Source organism: Ranitomeya imitator, chromosome 8, assembly GCF_032444005.1.
Source record: "Ranitomeya imitator isolate aRanImi1 chromosome 8, aRanImi1.pri, whole genome shotgun sequence".
In the NCBI taxonomy this organism is placed as follows: Eukaryota; Metazoa; Chordata; class Amphibia; order Anura; family Dendrobatidae; genus Ranitomeya; species Ranitomeya imitator.
This window is the reverse complement of record NC_091289.1, coordinates 152,708,404-152,730,278: the sequence shown is the minus strand read 5'-3', so window position 1 is coordinate 152,730,278 and position 21,875 is coordinate 152,708,404. Positions and strand designations below refer to the sequence as shown.

At 42.8% G+C, this 21,875-nt stretch overlaps 1 protein-coding gene across 2 annotated transcripts in view; it reads right to left on the bottom strand.

Moving 5' to 3' along the window:
* Positions 1 to 21,875, bottom strand: part of BTBD8 (BTB domain containing 8) — a 100,653-nt gene that overhangs the window by 21,690 nt on the left and 57,088 nt on the right. For both annotated transcript variants that reach the window (XM_069737558.1, XM_069737559.1), the window contains 4 exons: positions 20,273 to 20,410; positions 8,810 to 8,939; positions 7,603 to 7,664; positions 3,460 to 4,099 (listed from right to left, as the gene is read on the bottom strand). In XM_069737558.1, the coding sequence (XP_069593659.1) occupies positions 3,460 to 4,099; positions 7,603 to 7,664; positions 8,810 to 8,939; positions 20,273 to 20,410 (970 nt within the window). The remainder of the gene's footprint in view (positions 1 to 3,459; positions 4,100 to 7,602; positions 7,665 to 8,809; positions 8,940 to 20,272; positions 20,411 to 21,875) is intronic.

Genomic DNA, 21,875 nt, shown 5'->3' with positions numbered 1-21,875 from the left:
CTATATAATATACAAGTTTCACTTTTTTTTTTTTTTAACTTTTTGATGATATTCTAATTTTGTGAGAAGCACCTGTATAAGCGATGTAACGTTATTCTATCAATACAGTTAAATAACCATTTCTCAGCGCTGAGACAACCTGGCACACATATTGGTTTGACTAAAATAAAAATTAAAAAAAATATAGAGCTAATGTCTGAAAAGTTGTGAATGTAGACTGACTGATACAGGCTGTGCCTCGGGATCTGTACAAGAGAAGTAATGTATTTTCAAACATACAACACTTTTATGTCGATCAATTCTAGATATAAAGTGGTATTCAGAGGAGAACCTATTCTTCATGCATGTCTGAAAATTATTAAGGAATCAATCCAACAATTTAGCATCCAACTGTGAGACAATTCTAACAAGACACCATTTATCTCCATCATTGAAACACTAGAGAATCTTGAATCTCTCAAGATGGTTACAATGGCTGAGTCAAGACAATTATAGGACACTCTAGGCTGCGAGATCGACCGAAATTTACATAATGCCTATGAGCAGGATTTGTTTGCTTCTGAGCAATCATAATGATCAACTACCGTAGTTTAAGTTCACACAAAAAAAACTTGTTAAATAAAATGGTCATAAAAAAAAAAAAAAAATTGTCAACCATTAAATAAAATAGGCAGCTATAATCCTGCAAAAATGATGTTGTAGAATTACAGTTCGGATGAAAGTATGTAAAGATATTTGCAACTATTCTTAAACTATTAATCATCTGTTCGGGTTTTGAAAAAAAACTTTGCAAATGGGCCTTAAAGAGAACCTGTCAGCAGGAATATCCGTGTTAAACTAAAAGGTATGGGCAGAATGGTGCTGTCAAACTGATTTAATACATACCTTAGGGTAAAAATCTAGCGCCTGGTTTTCTTTAAATCATGATACATTTTGGTTTCCTCATCTCTTCGGGGCAGGACTGTGGGTAGAGTCTTCACCTCTGTTCTATACATCCTCGTCATTTAAATTTGGGGTTTGGGCCGTCCTAGATGTGGTCGGAGTGCTCACAGTTTTAGCTGGTTGTGGCCTTCATGAAAATGGCAATGGCGCATGCGCAGATTGACCTCCAGCAGTCTTCAGGAAAATGGAGCTGGAAGGGGTCACATATGCAGAATGAGATCTCTGCTCGTCATTGAGTAGAGATCTCATTCTGCGCTTGTGCCGCCTCCCGGTGCCATTTTCCTGAAGGCAACCGGAGGTCAATCTGCACATGCGCCACTGCCATTTTCATGAAGACCTCCAGCAGTTGAATCTGCGAGAGCACCGCCCACAGCTAAAACGGCGTCAGACCAAAATTTAAATGATTGAGCTAATGAATATAGCCGAGGGGCCATGGCTAAGCCCTCTGAGCCTAAGACTCTACCCACAGTCCCACCCCAGATCATGAAGAGATGAGGAAACCAAAATTTATCATGATTCCTTAACGAAAACCAGGCTGAAGATTTTTACGCTAAAGTTATGTGCACAAGTTGAGTAAAGTTTTTGCATCTCTTGGCAGGAGAAACGCAGCTGCAAAACCAAGCGGTTTTGCTACGTTTTTAACCGATTTGAGTGAAGTCAATGGTGAAAAACCCAGGGCAAAAAACACACAGAGAATTGACACATTGCAGATTATTTCCTGTACCAAATCTCCAAGTCAAAATTAAGCATTGTGTGCATGACACTTCAGGTTTCTCCTTCACTTTGCTGGCATCAGGATTGTTTCAGGTTTCACTAGCAAATCTGCATGGAAAAAAGGCACCAAATCTGCAATGTGTGCACACAGCCTAAAAGGTATGTATTAAATCAGTTTGACAGCGCCATTCAGCCCATACCTTTAGTTTAACATGGATATTCCTGCTGACAGGTTCTCTTTAAATGGTGAATGTATGTAACCGATAGTTTGTTGGAAAGTAATCTGCCAAATTCGACAAATCCTTTTATGTAATGGAACCAGTCATGTAGGAAAAATAAAACAGCCAATAACATGCAGATTTGCGCTTAATTTGCAGGTTAATAGGCTTCTGAAGCAGCCAGGTATCGCGCACTGATGGCCCCTCTGCAAGAAAAAAGTGAGCTTTATTCCTCCTGCTGGCCTCGAGCTTTCAGTCATAGGGGTGGGCCGGCTATCAGTCAGTGCATAATCGCGCCCTGACTGACAGCCGATGACTGAAACCGCGCCGACCCACACCTATGAATGAAAGCACGACACCTAGAGGAATAATGTTAATTTCCTCCTGGCAGCGGTGCTCTCAGTGCGGGCCCTTGGCAACTTCAGAATGACATTAACCTGCAGGTTAACAGTATTTTTTTTTTTTTTTACATAACAGGATCCCTTTTAAAACATGTGATCTTAGCCGCCCCCCCCAAAAAAAAAAAATCACTCCAAAATGCTAACCACTAGGCATCTATCTTGCTGTCACGTGAATCCAGTTTGGAGAAGGCGAGACAGATCTCCATCTGCTCTTCTGTCTCTCAAGCTGCATGCATGGATAACAGAGGGGTGAGCTTCTAGTTCTAGGCAGGCCGTTAGACAAAAGCAGTAACACAGCCAACCACTGAACGGGAATTTCTCGCACCTATAGTGCTGGAAGAATGACGACAAACAACAACAACCCTCTCACTCGTAAAAGAATGAATTGCAAGTTAGAGAGCAAGAGAATTGGGACAGTGCCTGGACATATTAGACTGGTATTTGCACCAAAGGCAGTTTTAACTTTTGTGGAGGATGAGGGCAGCCACTTTTGTACAGGTTTTGTGTGAGACAACAGCCATCCTAGAGACTAGCCTGTTTTTCTTTGGCCAGATAGACTAGATACATACATAAAACAGATTTTGCATTCCATTTATTGTAAGCAACACACATTTTATAAGAAAAATATTAGTACCAGAACGAAGTTACGGCTTTTCCTTTGAAAGCCAAGATTTTCGAAGAGACTAGAGTTCCAAATATTAGTTGGGTCTATTGTTCTACACCCGAGACAGATACAACTAATGCAAAAATGTGTCCATAGCCGGATCAAACAATGTTGCATGTAATGTTTTTCAATCTGGCTCTAGGACCAGTCCTGTGCGATAATTTGTGTGTAGAAATCTATGGCATCACTTTGCTTTTGGCATTTCATCATCATGCCAGAAGGGCAAGTGGCCGAAAAAATAAAACGAACCCATAAAATAGTTCTATAAATGTAGACTTGGCCTTATTTTGCATAATTTGTTAATAGAAATATCACAATTCACTTATATGGATTACATAATATATACGACTTCTGCCTAAATATAACGTCCGCAGTTGTCCTCACATCACCCCTTGCGATGCTCTGAACCAGAACATGTACATGCAGTGATCTGAACATGATTTACTTGCGTCATCGACCATAATGTGCCTACAACAGCTGTCAAAACCATGCGTAAAATAAAGCCGTAATGCACACTCACCTACTCCTGGATCTTTTGAACAATCTAGGCCATTTTTTATAGTTTTATTGACTGGTGGAGAACTTGTTAGAGAACTTGGTTGCTCCTCAGCTACATGTTCCTGGCTGTGTTCCCCTGAAGAGGAGCTTGAGTTGGGAAGTTCTCCGTTACAGGTTGCAGACTTAACACTTGGCAAAGAACCTTTCACTGGAGAAGCTGGATCTTTGTCTGATTTCTTCAGTGACTTGACTTTAGTTGGTGGGTTGGAACTCCCATTTGTCAGTTTGGGCCTAGTTCCCATCCTTATAGAAGAAGCCGGTTTTGGTGTGCTGGCAGAATCTCCTTTGGTAGCACTGGTTTCGGTTTTGGATTGGTCATTTTCTATTTTGGTTTTTAAACTGATTTTTGGTCTGGCCGTGGCTATTTTTTCTGTTGATTTTGTCTCTTTAACGCCTTTTGCTACAACTTTCTTTACTTCCTTTCCTTTTCCATCATCCTCTTTTGCTTTTCCGGATGAATTCCTAGTTATGTGGCTTGTATGCCCAGAGGCGCCTAATGAATCCGATTTCATCTTCCTGTTACTGGATAAAACCCTGTCTGAAAGCCTCGTATTCTCAGTTGTCCGATATTCTCCCAACTTCACACTTTTAGATCGGTTTTGCTGTAATGAAGTAGAGGTAAATGAGTAAACACGTATTTACATATGTTAACTAGTGATTTTTTTTTTATCAAGATGTCAATTGAGGTTTCATTGATACCATTGGTCAACATGACATCCCGCAGACCAAGACTATGACAACAGCAGTACCACCTTGGATTTTGCTCCACTTATTCTCTGTGCTATCCCTAGTATTAGGACACCGGTCACAATCTACCATGTTGTCAATAAGGCATAATCCATGACAATTGTCTTGCACCATTTCAACCCCAGCACCTGCCTTTTTACTTTAAAGGGATGTTCCAAAACACTCCTTCCATATTTCCTCTATTCACCAAATTTGCAAGTTATTTCTTTTACCCAAGATGTCACGCTCCTTAGATTAGCATTACAATTACAAGACCCATAACGCAAATTGATGACATACTGTGAAGTTCCATTTTTCGCACTGATCCCTGGTTTTCCAGTCAGTGTTTAGAACAGAACATCTCACTGGTCACCTGTCACCAGTGTTGAGGGCAGGGCAGACTTTTTTTTCCACTAATTTCTAACTTGTTGAATCCTTTAAAAAATTAGCGTTTAAGGGTATATTCAATTAATGTTTTTTTTAAGGCAAATTATGCCTGGAACCCACCTGAAAAGGCATTGCGAAACCACCACAAATAATGAACATATTGCACAACAATGTAAAAACGACACTGGTGTGTACATGTTCAGTCCTGGGACACTTTTTTTGACCATTATGGGGTTCATAAACCATTGGAGGCTACAAAAAGTAACATGATAATTCTTCAGGCAGCTTCTGAACAAAATCTACAGTATAGTTGAAAGTTTAGGTAAAAGGTGACAGTGGCTGGGAAGCCACATAAAATGATGGCAAAGCCATCAGCAAAGCCACTTGAGGGGCAAGACCACCAGCTGTAACAGTCTACAGCATGTGAATTCAGTCTAAGGCCATGCTTATGAGGTTTCGTTGCAGATTTTCACAGGATCCATATGCTTGGGTGCAGGCATATGCATAGGGTGCAGGCAGTCCTAAGGTCTGTGGGTAATTATAATATAACTTTTTACTATTTGTGATCATGACTATTATGATATGCAGATATTATCAGGGCTATTTGTCTCAGATGGAGTTTTATTATATACCCGTATGAATTATCTGCTCTACAAACATTTGATCCCGTTTTATTATATTTTGATAACCTACCTATGGATGTTGCCTTTCACGTTTTGCATTTCCCCGATTTTACTCTACACTATTTGATGTTTTTAGAATGATTTAATATTATATTTACAGTACGTGTGACACCTTTTCTGGAGGGATATATCATTTTGATTGTGCATACTTTATGATTTGTATAGTCCTTTGTAAATAGGTTTTCTTCCAGAATCCATATGAGACAACATCTGCGCTCATTTTAGGGCATGCTGTGGATTACTAAATGTGTATCACGTTGTGGACTGCAAAATTCACATGCAACACATGGACATTTGTGTCCCCTTCACAAAATGTGAAACTTAAAGTTTTTTGCTACTTCTAAAATAAGGTCCAAAAAAGTAGGAAAAAAGCATAACCCAACTGTTGGAAATGTAGTGTTCTAGTAATTTAGCTTCTAATGCATTTAGTATCCACTCTCTACAGGCTAGCACACGACCCTCATTAGAAACCAAGGCATCAATTCCATTTAACAAAGTTGAGGCCTCATTCAGACATCTTTGTTTCAGGTGCGTATTCTATCCGTGGTTTTCGCAGATAGAACACGTACCCTTTTTTTTATTAATTTATTTATGAAGCTGTGCATATGTCCTTGTTTTGTTTTTTTTTGCAGAGACCATGTGTCTGTGCAAAATTCATGGAGACTTGTTTGTGGTTTACCGGCATCACATATGAAATAGGACCAATAGAAGTCTGAGTCCATGAAAATCAGTCCATGTAATGTCCGTGAGTAACGCTACAAAGGATAGGAGAGGCTTTGTAATCCATTTTTTTTATCCATAAGTGAAAAACCCTGATGGTCAAAAAAACGGACCTACTGACCGAACACAGATTAAACTCTGATCCAAAACACTGATGGCACTCGTAACGTTTTTTCCCCGCACGTGAACAAACAAGGACGTCTGAATGAAGCCTGATATATGGTTTTAGGAGAAAAGATGCAGGATAACCAGCATTTTACCTGTTTAACATCTGTTCATTCTGGGACTTTTCGGCCCAATGGACGGGCATATACATAGACAGCTGTCAATCAGTGATAAGTGCGCATAGAGAGATCGCCATAAGTTACTGATAGGACCAAACATCCCAGAAACAGCAGAGGAATACATGATGAAAACATTAAATTATACTGAATCTTTTCTCACAATTCTATATATCAATCTGCTCAGCACCACCCCCGTTGCTTTAACAGAATGCATTTTCATGGTTACAGGTCCCCTTTAAGGTTTCCAGTCAGTGAAGAAAACCATTCTAATTGTTCACTGAGAGAAGTCAATAGATTTTCCTCCATCAGGAGCAGGAATGGAGACATTACAGAGAGACCACTAGTGCCCATTCCTTCAGAATACTGAGCACATAATACTGTTCTATTGTATTAGGACACATGTTAAATATTAAAAGGGTTTGCCTGAAATAGAAATAAAAAAATATATTGTTATGAATAATTTACTCAATACCTTGAATTAGTCAAATCAAACTTGTTTTGTCAAGGGAGGTAATCACTATAGTACATTAAAATGGCCACTGTCTTGTTACACTTACAGAAACCTGCCCTAGAATAGTAATAGAACATGTGCCTGCGAGCATGTGCAGTAGGAGGCTGTGCTGCTGTAACCTGGAGATAACCTATACTAGGTCACAACAGCCAGGCTTCCTCCTGCACATGCTCAGAAGCATCGGACCAATCCTAACATTCTAAGAGAAATTTCTATCAGTGCATAAGATGGCAACCATTTTAAAGCAGTATAATGATCGACTTCCTAGACAAAATAAGTGTGACTTAATTAAATAGTATTTATTAGGAATTTACTTATAAATTACATTTTCTTCTTCCCCCTATACCCAGGCAAACACCTTTAGGCCGGAATAATGACAACAGACAATACTTTGCCCTACAGCTAAAGATCTGCTCATTTTTCATGGCAAACAAAAGCAAAACACTGAAGAGCTCTAGAATTAAATTGTGGGAAATTATCAAATTTAGCTATAAACTGACACTTCGTCCAATAGAATTAAAGTGTGTGCGCGTATGTATGTACACATAAAATATATATATATATATATATATATATATATATATATATATATATATATATATATATATATATATATATATATATAATATATATAACACAGATGCATACATTATATATCGGTGTATATTTTATATACACATGCATATAAAACAAACATATATATTTTATATACAAGCATATATGCACACCATTTCTGCACATTGCATCATTGGATTTAAAAAAAACAAAGAAAAACAAACTGATTTAAGTCTTACCTGTGAACTTGTGAACGTGGGTTTCTTTGCGAGTCTTCTATCATCCCCTTTGTCAAAGGCAACTAGATTGAAAAGAGAGAAAAAAAAAGAAGAAGACCGTTAATAAATGCAGAATACCGGCATGAGCCAGCACCATAACCCCATCAGGTTTGGCTATGGAAATAGACTGTATTTACATGTCCACATTTTCCAGAAGGGATGCATTTAGACAAATATCCAGTGAAAACATTACTGGAGCAGAGCCAGGATCGTCTGGGAAATCATGCACCATTTTTTCTCTCTGATACACAATACCATGCTGCAAGCGATTCACCTCAGTGATGAAGGCGCCCGACACAGCAGCAGTCTATACCGCAGTACAGGCACATGAGTGGCTTCTACTACACTGGATTAGCTGCTGACATTTCTTCTGGGAAATCCATGCAGGAGAACGGAAGTGATAACATGAGAGTGCTGACTGATGAGGCAATTATAACCTGATTCCATAAGCCACGCACAAGGAGGATATGTGCTGCCTGCATTATACATGACATTGACGGGCACATTTTATTTGCTTCTGTGCAGGTATTCCAAGCTACATGTTATCATTCTGCTAATATATATATATATATATATATATACACATGCTGTCATTTATATGTCATATTGTTGATTTAATTTAAAAAAAAAAATTATCATCAACAAATGCTATTAGTAAGAGACTGCTCATCCCGCAGCCGGAGCATGAAGGGATTACCGTACAGAATGCTGAATTTCTCATTAATGTTATCTGACACTTGACCAGTCCTAAAACACACAGGGTCACTCTGCCGACGCTTCACATGTAACCATTTTATTTATCTTGAGTGAGACTTTTCATACACACATCTACCCGACAGGGAAAAAAAAAAAAAAAAAAACACACTAATGTACAAAGGGATGAGCAGATGCAATGCAGCTCGTACGGATCACTTTGATCGGGAGGTAGATAATTGCACAAGACATCTTTCTTTGTGCTGGTTAAAAGCTGAGCAACAATTATGGAATTGGGTTCAGCAGCTCTGACTGTAAACTGGAAATTAAATTGCAGATGTACGGTAATGTATGCAAATATTGTGTAAACATCCAGATGTATAAATAAATAATTTTTACATATTGATTCAATTTAAAAAAAAAAAAGCCTGTGATGGCTACGAGCACAAACACACGAGAATGTAAATCCACAAACCTGCTTGTATTTGGTCCTGATCGCTTGGCCGCATCAATTTCCAGCCGTCCGTGTGCCGTACAGCAAAAAAAGACTGGACCAGGAAGCTCCACAGCTTATCACGCAGAGCCTGGATCTTGCACGTAAAAACCTATGTTCAAGTAACAAATCAGCAGCTGTTCCGAAGCTCATTTCTATGGCAACCAGTCATTCTATTCCTCGCTGGCTGAATCTACTTACTCCCCGAGCAATGTCAGTGATGTCACCGCTTTGGCTGTACTGCCTACTGCTTTACCAATGGCTCCCCTTCCTGCAGCACTCCATCCCAAACCAGTGGGAATGTGAAACTGCTGGTGACAGATGGGAGGAAACGCCATCTTAAACAAACACGCAGATTTTCTTCGTTGGCAGCTTTCTGCCAGCTGACTGCAAAGTCAAATCCTCCTGGGAGCAATAGTGAATGTGATTAAGTGTCCGACACTTTTATGTTTCGCTTATGATGCGGCAGATTTACCTACATCGCCTTCTCCTGGTACCTCTACCGTAATGTAACCCATTAAATTATTTTTTTTGTCTTTTTTTATTTTTTTACGCAAACTGGGAGAACAGAGCGTACAGTGCCATCCAAATGTCTTGATCTACCGGTAATTGAATTTGATAAATCCCATAATCAATTGATCACTGGATCTTCCGGGCTGTGCTGCCATTTACTGCACTGGCTCGCAGCATGGAAGAGGTTAATTACGGAAGCTTTTACCCAGTCTCTGCAGAGCTGGGATCTCTCTACAGTGCCGCATGCCATTTAAAGGGAAAGCTCTCAAATGAGTCTTATTTTTTTTACACCGATACATTTATACAGATGTGGATTCTCATAAAGATTATGGAATGTAATTATTATTTGGACTAAAATGTCTACATTGGAGTTTCAGGATTTTTTTTTTTTAAATAAAAAAAAGGGACACTAATTGATATGGTAATGCAAATCAGTGATAAAAATATAGTTAAACATTTGCAAGTAAATTATCATTTCATATCGCTATCACCATTTTGATAGTTCAAGATCAAAAATGGTCACATACATATTTATAGCCCTGGTCTGTCACCCTTTTCTCAGTGTTTGCAGCTGGTCATACATCTCATTTTTCTGCATTGCAGTCTATTTTGCACAATGGATGCGGTCACTTTATGGAAAAAAAGAAAAAAAAAAAAAGGACCTGGGAGCAGTGCAATTAAAAACAAAAAAAAAAAGGCTGAGAAGGGGGCAAAATAGGACAAGCTATTAATATCTGTGAAACATTGCATTGCAGAATAAAATGCAGATAGGGATTCCTCTATACACCACACATACGGCTGTGCTGTGTGAGGCCGAGGAGAGGGTTACCGCCTCCGATACTATACATTCCTGACCGGGTGTCAGTGACCCATAAAAATCGCACGTTTCCTACACATGAACCAGAGCAACACTACATGTGACACAGTCAGTGCCAAGTGTACACTGACATGCATGCATTGTCATGGACTGCAGCAGTCACTCCACAGTTAAAAATCAATTACAAAAAGTGTGTGTGGCCCTGGCCTTTTAAAAGGCACATTGTGTGCCCTAATCGCCCATAGGGCGATCAACTTGAAATAAACCCATGACTCAGACACATGAAGTTTAACTTTTACTGGCATTTTGATGGTTAAAGCTCTAAAACAATAATAATGATAATAAATATTAACACAAAAGGACTATGTGCACAAGTTGCGTATTTGGTTTGGAAAATACGCCACATTTTACAATACCAGCAAAATGAATGAGATTTCTTAATTCTCCTGCACTTGTTGCTTAGTTTTTTTGCAACAGATTTTAAGGGTAGGTGCAGACGTTCAGGAATTGGCAGCGCTTTGGATGCAGCACGTTTCCGCTGCGTCCAAAGCGCTGCCGGCTATAGAACGCATGTTATTCCACATGTTTACACTGAACCGTGCAGATTCACTGCATCTAATACATTGTACGGGTGATATTTATCTTGCAGAGATTCGCGTCTCCACAAGATAAATAGACCTGCTGCGGTCTGGAAAGATGAACCGCATGTCAGTCTCCGCAAGTGATCCGTGGGCGTCTCTGGACGCATAATGGGCATGAGATTTCTTGAAATGCTATCCACTATGCTGCAACATATGTACGTTGTGGGTTGAACGCTGCCCAGGTATGCAGCGTCCAACCAGCAGAAATTACTGATCGATTTTACATAGCATTTTTTCTGCACAGGGACTAGTTCAGCTATTTTTCGGAGAACACAAACAATAGAAAATGCAGCCAAATGTGGATACTGCAGACTTTTTGGAAGCCGCATCTAGCATTGTCAATAGGGAAAAACTACAGTAATAAAAACCCAATGCAAAACGTGGGTTCTGTTTTTTGTTTGTTTTTCATAGATTCTCTTATGCATGCCATTTAGGAAAAATTATCCCTAAAAAAAAAAAAAAGTTGCCAAACGGTAGCATAAACTGCATGCATTTTTGGGTCTTTTTTTCTATTATGGAGGGAGTGGTGCAAATTTCTACCATGCTACTGCCAGCAGATACTACCTTGCATGTTTGGCAGAAATTTTTTAAAAAAAAAGTAATGTACGGTATGTGTACATGACATCAGGCGATTTCCTCACTCAAAATAATAAAGATATGCACAGAAAGTCGTTCTTCCATAGAAATACATATGTTCAGGCCTTTGAACATCTTTAAAAGGCTTCAGGTATCTAAAACCAGCAAGAAACACATGGGCTACTTGCACATTGGACAAGTCTGTAGGAACCTGTTCACACACCACCAAGAAACTTGAAGACACAAAAGAGCACAGTGAGGTCAAAAATACACCATGACACCAATCGTCAAGGTATACCCATATAGAGCAGTCCTAACTAATGTTTATAATCCCTATCTGATGTATTTAAAACCTGATCATCTGTATAGTACCTGTATGAGCAGGGTTCAGAGAGGGAATATCCATGTGGACATGCTGGATGGAACAGCTTAAGTGCAAATGACCCACAAAAGGAGTGGTGGACTCCCCAGTCTTGTAGAAACAAGATAACAATTATAGAACCGATTGGTGGAGCAGCTTAGCATAATTTTTTTGCAAAAAAAACTTATCAACTAAATACCCTGTTTTTTTCCATCTTTTGACTAGCACTTGCTTATTACTGTGATTTTTTACAACAGAGTATTTTTTACCTCACTGTGCTCTTTTGTGTCTTCAAGTTTCTTGGTGGTGTGTGTGAACATGTTCCTACAGACTTGTTCAATGTGCAAGTAGCCCATGTGTTTCTGGTTCTATAATTGTTCTTTTGTTTCTACAAGACTGGGGATTCCATCACTCCTTTGTGGGTCATTTGCACTTAAGCTGTTCCATCCAGCATGTCCACATGGATATTCCCTCTCTGAACCCTGCTTATACAGGTACTATACAGATGATCAGGTTTTTAAATACATCAGATAGGGATTATAAACATTAGTTAGGACTGCTCTATATGGGTATACCTTAACATAGTAACATAGTAACATAGTTAGTAAGGCCGAAAAAAGACATTTGTCCATCCAGTTCAGCCTATATTCCATCATAATAAATACCCAGATCTACGTCCTTCTACAGAACCTAATAATTGTATGATACAATATTGTTCTGCTCCAGGAAGACATCCAGGCCTCTCTTGAACCCCTCGACTGAGTTCGCCATCACCACCTCCTCAGGCAAGCAATTCCAATTCCAGCAATCCCAGGCAAGCAATTCCAACCTTGACGATTGGTGGAGCAGCTTAGCAGACATTTTTTTGCAAAAAAAGTATGTATATATATATTATATATATATATATATATATATAGCAGCCACATAGCGCATAGCAGAGGCCACGTAACACAGCCAACGTAGTATATAACACAGCCAACGTAGTATATAACACAGCCAACGTAGTATATAACACAGCCAACGTAGTATATAACACAGCCAACGTAGTATATAACAGCCAACGTAGTATACAACACAGCCAACGTAGTATACAACACAGCCAACGTAGTATACAACACAGCCAACGTAGTATACAACACAGCCAACACAGTATACAACACTGCCCACGTAGTATACAACACTGCCCACGTAGTATACAACACTGCCCACGTAGTATACAACACTGCCCACGTAGTATACAACACTGCCCACGTAGTATACAACACTGCCCACGTAGTATACAACACTGCCCACGTAGTATACAACACTGCCCACGTAGTATACAACACTGCCCACGTAGTATACAACACTGCCCACGTAGTATACAACACTGCCCACGTAGTATACAACACTGCCCACGTAGTATACAACACTGCCCACGTAGTATACAACACTGCCCACGTAGTATACAACACTGCCCACGTAGTATACAACACTGCCCACGTAGTATACAACACTGCCCACGTAGTATACAACACTGCCCACGTAGTATACAACACTGCCCACGTAGTATACAACACTGCCCACGTAGTATACAACACTGCCCACGTAGTATACAACACTGCCCACGTAGTATACAACACTGCCCACGTAGTATACAACACTGCCCACGTAGTATACAACACTGCCCACGTAGTATACAACACTGCCCACGTAGTATACAACACTGCCCACGTAGTATACAACACTGCCCACATAGTATACAACACTGCCCACGTAGTATACAACAGTGCCCATGTAATATATAGCATCCACGCAGTATATAACATAGCCCACGTAGTATTTAACTTTGCCCACGCAGTATATAATACAGGCCACACAGTATATAACACTGCACACGTAGTATATAACACAGCCCAAGTACTATATAGCACTATGGGCACCATATCCCTGCTAAAAAAAAAAAGAATGAAAATAAAAAATAGTTATATACTCACCCTCCGGCGTCCAGTGAAGCTGTCCCTATGCGCACGATGCGGCCGCCAGCTTCCGTTCCCAGCGATGCATTGCAAAATTACCAAGATGACTTAGCGGTCTCGCGAGACCGCTACGTCATCATCTCGCGAAACCGCAATGCAAGGCCCGGAGCGTCGCGATAAGCGGGAAAGACACTGGAAGTTGAGTAATGATTTTTTTTTTCTTATTTTTAACATTAGATCTTTTTACTATTGATGCTGCAAAAAGGGCGATGTTCCCTGATAGTAAAGTCTGTCTGGATCAAAAGAAGTCTAATGTCAGACTCCCAGGATCATTAAGGTCCCAAAGATCTAACGGTATGCGATGGGGAAGAACCACATGTGAAGACTCCCTGCGAGAAGTCCATATTTGCAGTTTTGTTGCAGTAAGACGGAAAAATACTAGTTCAGCAAACGAGAAAAAACCTGACATAGTCAGTGCGGATCTCCCAGGATCACTGGGGCCCTTCCTGCTTCCGAAAAGATCTCGGAAGTAGTGGAAGAGGGGTGAAGGAAACTGGTACCATGGAAGAACCAGAGCATGCACTGCGATGGCTTTTGGACCTGGCGACCGAACCATGAACTTAAGAGTACGTTGGTGTTCAGTCTGAATGCCATCCGACCTACATCTGGAGTGCTCCAGAGAAGACGGATCTGATGGAAGACTTCTGGGTGAAGTTCCCACTCACATGAGGCGGGACCCTGACAGCCTCCGCCACCCAGAGTTCTACACCTGAGATTTGTAGTGCCGAGATCACCAAATGATAGATCGTGGCCCAACAGAGAATGTGAGGTACCTTGGCCATAACGCCTGACCGTGGGTACCTGCTAGATGATTGACGTATGACACAGACGTGAGTTTGTCTGATTGAATCGGATGGGGTGACCCGCCAGAAGGAAGTGGACCTGCTGTAGAACTAGCCGTACCGTTCGGATCCCCAGAACAATGATCAGGAGTAGAGGACTGGCATCGGTAGTCACTAATAACCATTGAACCGCGAGAAATGATCTCCCCTGGATGAGGAAGGAGCTCAGAGACTACCCTCTGAAAGCCTGATTGACCTGCAGAAAAAGAGAGGAGCGAAGGAAACCACTTCCATTGTCGTTACCAATTTTCCTCAGAACACTCCTAGCAAAATCGAATGGAATGAGGGGATGAGTGAACAAGTGCGCGAGCTCCCTGTTGAAGGGCCATGGCCTTGTCAAGGGAGAATTACCAAACTTCTGGAAGATTCCAGGATCATCCTCAAAACGATATCTGCTGGGCTGGAAATGAGGAAAAAACTTGTGTAAGTTTAGCTGCCAGTCCAGGAGAGAGAGGGTATCGCAAGAGATATAGACGACTCAGCGCCGGGCTGAAGGAACAGATAGAAAGTCGACCAGAAGGAGCAGATAGAAAGTCGACCAGATAGGGCAGGACGACCATGCCTCTAGGGTGCAAGAGGAACATGACAGCCCCATAACTGCCGAAGGACAAGGTCGTGATTTGAAAATGCTGTCCACAAAAGGGAAAGCGAACAAATTTTGAATAGGGAAAAACATAGGAATGTGAAGGTAAGCATCCCGAATGTCGGTGGATGCCAGAAACCCCCCCTTGTTCCGTTGAAGTAATGGCTGAGCGGGAGAACTCCATCCAAAGAAGGGGACCTTGTCAAGCTTGGTAGAAGTTTGAGGTTCAGGGTCGGTCTTACTTTTCGGTCCCCATTTTGGAACCAAGATCCCTTAGATCTAGACCGTCCTGGACAACTGATCCACTGCTGGTTAGGTCTATAGGAAATCAAAATAGTTAAGGTCTCTGACCAAGAGACCAATGCTCTAGCAACACATGCGGCGGCTAAGGGAGGGTAGAGCGCAAGACGGAACAAACTAGATTTGCTATCTGACAGTTCGTTGTATTTTTTTTAATTGATGACCCATCGGGTAGTGATACTGGTAGGTATACCACAAGAAATTTTACCCGGTTAATATGCCAAGTGGCAGAATGCGCGGCTGCATGCAGCAGGAGGAAAAATTGGCTCTTAATATCGCCGCTCTCTTTTGACTGTGCGGAGTTAAAATGATGAACCCTCGATCCACCATCCTCTTAACAGGGAAGCGGAGAGGGATCGTCCGCCTTCTTGCATCATCTGCTAAATAGTGGAGATGCAGAGGGGGGTGTTTGGACGCCAAAAAAAAAGAAGCCTCTGTACATCCACAGAGTTAAGGTCCCCGGGTGGACAGGGCTGGTTGTCCGGCGTTAGGCCTGGCTGTAGAAGAGGATACATGGAGGCGACACTCCATGTGCTCTTCTATTGCTGGTGTGGGGAGATTGGTGACCTTTAAAAGGACCCGTCGCCCTTAAGAATCAGACCAGGCATGGCATCTCGCATCTTAGGTGAGAATACGTGGAGGGAACACCCCGCGTGTTTGCATATTGGCTGAAAAAGGATACCGCGCTTGCAGAGGTTTCTGTCCAGTGGATCGCTTATCCGGACGCTCCCTGTCCGGGTGAAGGGCAAATGCTCTGCGAGGGAGTTTTAGTTTCCTCATGAGGGACACTGCGTGATTTAGAGTAGAACCGAAGTCCTCGTCAATCTACAGAGATTGGTTAATGATATAAATAGGCGAATCCATCCTTTTCTGAAGTTCTGGTGAGTCCAGAACCAAGGCAATATCCAATCCATATTCAAAGACTTGTTCTCAGCAAATCATTGGTGAGGGATCAGGAAATGAAACTTCCGTTTTCTAGGCACGTGTATGTTTCTAGAATACTTGCGGCCCCTGCTAGCCTTAAGGAAAGAGACCATCTATATTGGTCCTGCGAGCACTCCGAGCCACAGAGGGTTCACGGAGAGATTCAATCTCTTGTCAGAGAATCCATGGGTTGCGGCAGTGACGAAACCCACTCAGGGAACTAGGTACTCTGGGATAACCTGGGATTGGCGGTGGAGGGCTCCTGAGCTCATTTAGGGTGACCGGCTTCGAACTGGTCATATGCCCTTAAGATCAGGGAATGAAGGTCATGTGCCTTTAAGACCGGGGAATACTGGTCATGTGCCTTTAAGACCAGGAATACTGGTTATGCGCCTTTAAGACCAGGGAACACTGTTCATGCGCCTTTAAGACCAGAGAATACTGGTCATGTGGCAGGAAATACTGGTCATGTTGTGTGTGTGTGTGTGTGTGTGTGTGTGTGTGTGTGTGTGTGTGTGTGTGTGTGTGTGTGTGTGTGTGTGTGTTGGCAGGGTGGACCAAGATGGCCACCGGGAGTTGCAGAGGTGGTAAAGTCTCGCAGAGAGTGAGTGGCGGCAATTTGGGGGGGCGGAGCCACAGACGTGATGTGGGCGGAGCCCCGTGACTTCCATAAATAGGCCCAAGCCGGGGCCTAAATTTCTGCAGCCGGCGTGAGCAATACCAGCATTGCTGAGGGAAGCGATCACTCCAGTGCCAGGGAAGAAGCACCAGAAAAGTTGGGCGGAGCCGCCTTAGCGCGGGCGCGGCTTCCGGCCTACACATCGGCCGAAGCCGGGGGGCTAAATTTTTGCATCCGGCGCGTTACCTCAGGGAGGTGGGCCACAGGGAAGCTGAGGCTGCCTGTCAGCATGTGGATATCCCGCTGCAGAGGCCCATCACTGACTCCACTCACCATCGGTGCGCGTCCCGGCATGGAGCCGCCGCAATGACTGGGTTTTAGCACCGAGGAAAGCACGCGCACTCTATTGTTCTGCTGCAAGTCAGGTATTGCAGCGTGGACGGTGCAGGGATAGAGGGATAAATCTCAATCCACCATCCCTTTGTTAGGGAGGTGGAGAGGAACCATCCGCTTCCTTGTGCCATCCGCTTTCACAGTGGTGGGACAGTGGGAGCTGCTCGGACGCCATAGAGAGGGGTCTCTGTACATCCACGGAGTTCAGCCCCCGGGTGGATAGGGCCAGTTGTCCGGCATTAGGCCTGGCTCCAGGAGAGGATACATGGAGGAGACACTCCATGTGGTCGCCTGTGTGGGGAGATCGGGACCGTGAAAAAACCGTCGCCCCTGATGTGAGATCAGGCATGGCTTCCCACGTCGCAGGAGAGGGTACGGGGAGGTATACTCGCCTGTTGATAATTCGGGGGAGATCGGAACCTTGAAAGGATCTGTCGCCCCCTTCACTCCATTAATTAAAAAATAAAAATTTACAGAAAAGTAAAAAATAAAATAAAAACGTTGGGGTCTGAATAGCAGACCCGTCCGTGTGCCTCCTACAGACACTAAGCAAGAACTGGTTAGCTGAGAGCCAGCAGGAGGGTGTATGCTGCAGAGGAGAGAACTTTCTTTGCATTACTTAGTGTCAGCCTCCTAGTGGCATCAGCAGCTACACCCACGGTCTGTGTCCCCCAATGAGGCGTAGGAGAAATATGTAATGAAATTGCCAAAATGATTTTTAGCCCCAAACCCATGAATTTAAGTATTATGAAAAAACAAATGTACCCAAAAACTGGACAGCCCCTTTCAAAAAGGAGAAAGGGAAGGGAATCTCATTTGAATTCATATTTTAAAAAGTTACATACACTACTCACAAAGCATTAGGAATATTTGTCTTTCGAGTGAAATTGATCTAAAATGAATTCTTTTTTTTTTTTTTTTTAATTTAAAATGAATTCTAACCTTTTTCAGATAAATTAATGTGACATCTGCTGCCTGGCACCTGGAGCAGCCAGTGCCAGGCAGCAGCTGCCAAGACAAACAGGATCATGGCGTGCATTAAAAGGTCTGGATACACATGATCAGAGCATTATACTGCCCCTGTACAAATCCCTGGCTTGACCGCACAAGGAGTACTGTGTACAGTATTGGGCACCGATGCTCAGAAAGGATATAATGGAACTACAGCGAGTCCAAAGGAGGGCAACAAAATTACCGTATATACTCGAGTATAAGCCAACCCGAGTATAAACGGAGAACCCTAATTTTGCCACAAAAAACTGGGAAAACTTAATGACTAGAGTATAAGCCTAGAGTGGGAAATGCAGCAGCTACCGGTAAATTTCAAAAATAAAAATAGATACCAATAAAAGTAAAATTAATTGAGATATCTGTAGGTTGCGTTTTTGAATATCCATATTGAATCAGGAGCCCCATATTATGCTCCATACAGTTTGTGATGGACCCCATAAGATGCTCCATATTAAAATATGCCCCATATAATACTGCACAAATGTTATGACCCCATAAGATGCTCCATACAGACATTTGCCCCATACAATGCTGCACAAATGCCGATTATGGCCCCATAAGATGCTCCATAGACACATTTGCCCCGTATAATGCTTCACAAATGTGGATTATGGCCCCATAAGATGCTCCATAGAGATATTTGCCCCATATAATAATGCACATGGCCCCATAAGGTGCTCCATAGAGGTTGTTGCCCCATATAATGCTGTACATGGCCCCGTACAGATATTTACCCCATATAATGCTGCACATAGCCCCATAAGATGCTCCATACAGATATTTGCCCCATATAATGCTGCACATGGCCCCATAAGATTCTCCATACAGATATTTGCCCCATATGCTGTTGCTGCGATTAAAAAAAAATAAAAATAAAAAAAAAAAAAAAACACACATACTCACCTCTCAGGCCCCCGGCACTTGCTATATTCACCTGCTCCCCGTTCCAACACCGCTGTGTCTTCCCGTCCTCTGCACTGACGCTCAGGCAAAGGGCGGTGCGCACTAAATCGCGTCATCGCGCCCTCTGACCTGTGCATCACTGCAGAGGACACGGAAGACGCAACGGCGCTGACGGTGCAACGGGGAGCAGGTATTGCGCACTGCCCCCAGTCATACTCACCTGCTCCTGGCGCCATCGCTGCACGTCTGTTCGCCGGCAGCTCCTTCCTGTAGGGCGCGGTCACATGGTACCGCTCATTACAGTAATGAATATGCAGCTCCACCCCTATGGGAGTGGGGTCCATATTCATTACTGTAATGAGTGGTACCATGTGACCGCTCAGTAAAGGAAGAAGCTGCCAGCACCGGGGAAAAGACGTGCAGGGACCGCACCAGGAGCAGGCGAGTATGATTACGCAGCTCCGCTCCCCCCTCCCCTGCCGACCCCTGGGTATGACTCGAGTATAAGCCGAGAGGGTTACTTTCAGCCCAAAAAAGTGGGCTGAACATCTCGGCTTATACTAGAGTATATATGGTATATTAAAAAAGCAACACTTTCTATAAATCTCAACCACTTTGCTGGAAAGGCAAGATGCTACATTTTTTGTGCATTTAATATAGGCAGAGTCAAAAACTCTTAACCCTAAAGGTTTCAAACCTCTGAGATGGACCGTATCTTCTGTAACAAAAGATGCCTATATTTTTTATATAATTTAGTTTGAAAAGCATAAGATGGAACATGCACATTAAGCTGGGGGGTAGGATTTGTTCTGTAATTACTGAATAAATTACTCACATAGAAAAGTTATAATGGTGTCATGTAGTTCTCGAAAGACATTACGCGGAGGAGGAACTTTGGGCAGCTGTGCCTTAAAACACAGCATAATGGGAGCACTGACACTTACCATCTCATTTTCTGTTGCCAAATGTAATAAGTCATCCAAAGCCATATACAGAGAGGAACAGTTTTGAAACGAAATGTTTTTCTCAATTTCATTAAAAATATATTCTAAAAGATATGGCCGGCTGCTCATCCCTTGGGCCTAAATCAGAAGAAGAAAGGCAATTCAACATACAGGAGAAAAAATTCTGGTGCTGGGAAAGTAAAAACTGAGTCATGGAAACTGTATGGAGCAGAATACAGTTCAACCCAAAAGCAGTATCGAATGTACGACAATGGGTTCCTGAGAACATGTGAAAAACATGAACGCAAAGGGACATTCAAGAAAGAGGACATGGCGGCAATCACTTTGGCCACACTGGTTGTAATGGGTTTCATTTACACTACTTTAATAGTGGTGTGGGCGGAGGTATACAGAGCTCAGCATGGAGATCACCAAGATATGTCCACTAGAGGGTTGGAAAAAAAAAAAGGGAGCAGAAAGTGAGGGAAAGAATCGATGGAGAAAAACAGGATTTTTGGTTGCTTACCGTAAAATCTGTTTCTTGGAGCCTCCATTGGGGGACACAGGAACCATGGGTGTATGCTGCTGCCACTAGGAGGCTGACACTATGCAAATAAAAAAGTTAGCTCCTCCTCTGCAGTGTACACCCCACCGACTGGCATTAAACTCTTCAGTTAGTGAGAAAGCAGTAGGAGAAAAGAACAAGGTTGAAAAACCATAACCACAAACATGAAAACTAAACGTAAGAACAGTCATAGAACAGATAACAGAAACATTGGGAGGGAGCTGTGTCCCCCAATGGAGGCTCCAAGAAACAGATTTTACGGTAAGCAACCAAAAATCCTGTTTTCTTTATCGCCTCTCATTGGGGGACACAGAAACCATGGGACGTCCCAAAGCAGTCCCTAGGGCGGGAAAAACAGACTTCCATCAGGTCAGAGGACTCACCACTGCCGCCTGCAAGATCCTTCTGCCTAGGCTGGCATCCGCCGAAGCGTAGGTATGGACCTTGTAAAATTTGGCGAACGTGTGGATGGAAGACCAAGTTGCCGCTTTGCAAAGCTGTAGGGCGGAAGCCCTGTGGTGCACCGCCCAGGAGGCGCCGACTGCCCGGGTAGAGTGAGCCTTAATCCCAGGAGGGGGAACTCTGTTCTTGACCCGGTAAGCCTCCAAAATTGCCATTCTGATCCAGCGAGCAATAGTCGCTTTAGAAGCCGGTTGGCCTTGGCGCGTGCCATCAGGAATGACGAAAAAAGAATCCGTCTTCCGGAAAGTGGACGTTCTATCCAGGTAGATCCTCACTGCCCTGACAAGGTCCAGCTTGTTCAACGATCGCTCCAGAGGATGAGTCGGAGCTGGACAAAAGGAAGGTAGAACGATGTCCTCGTTGAGGTGGAAGGTGGAAACCACCTTCGGAAGAAAATAAGGTGGGGGCCGGAAGACCACCTTGTCCTGGTGAATGACCAAAAACGGAGGACGGCAAGACAGGGCCGCCAACTCGGAAACGCGGCGAATAGACGTGATGGCCACAAGAAAGGTCACCTTCCAAGATAAAACTGAGAGGAATCTCCCTAAGAGGTTCAAAGGGAGAAACTCTCAGAAC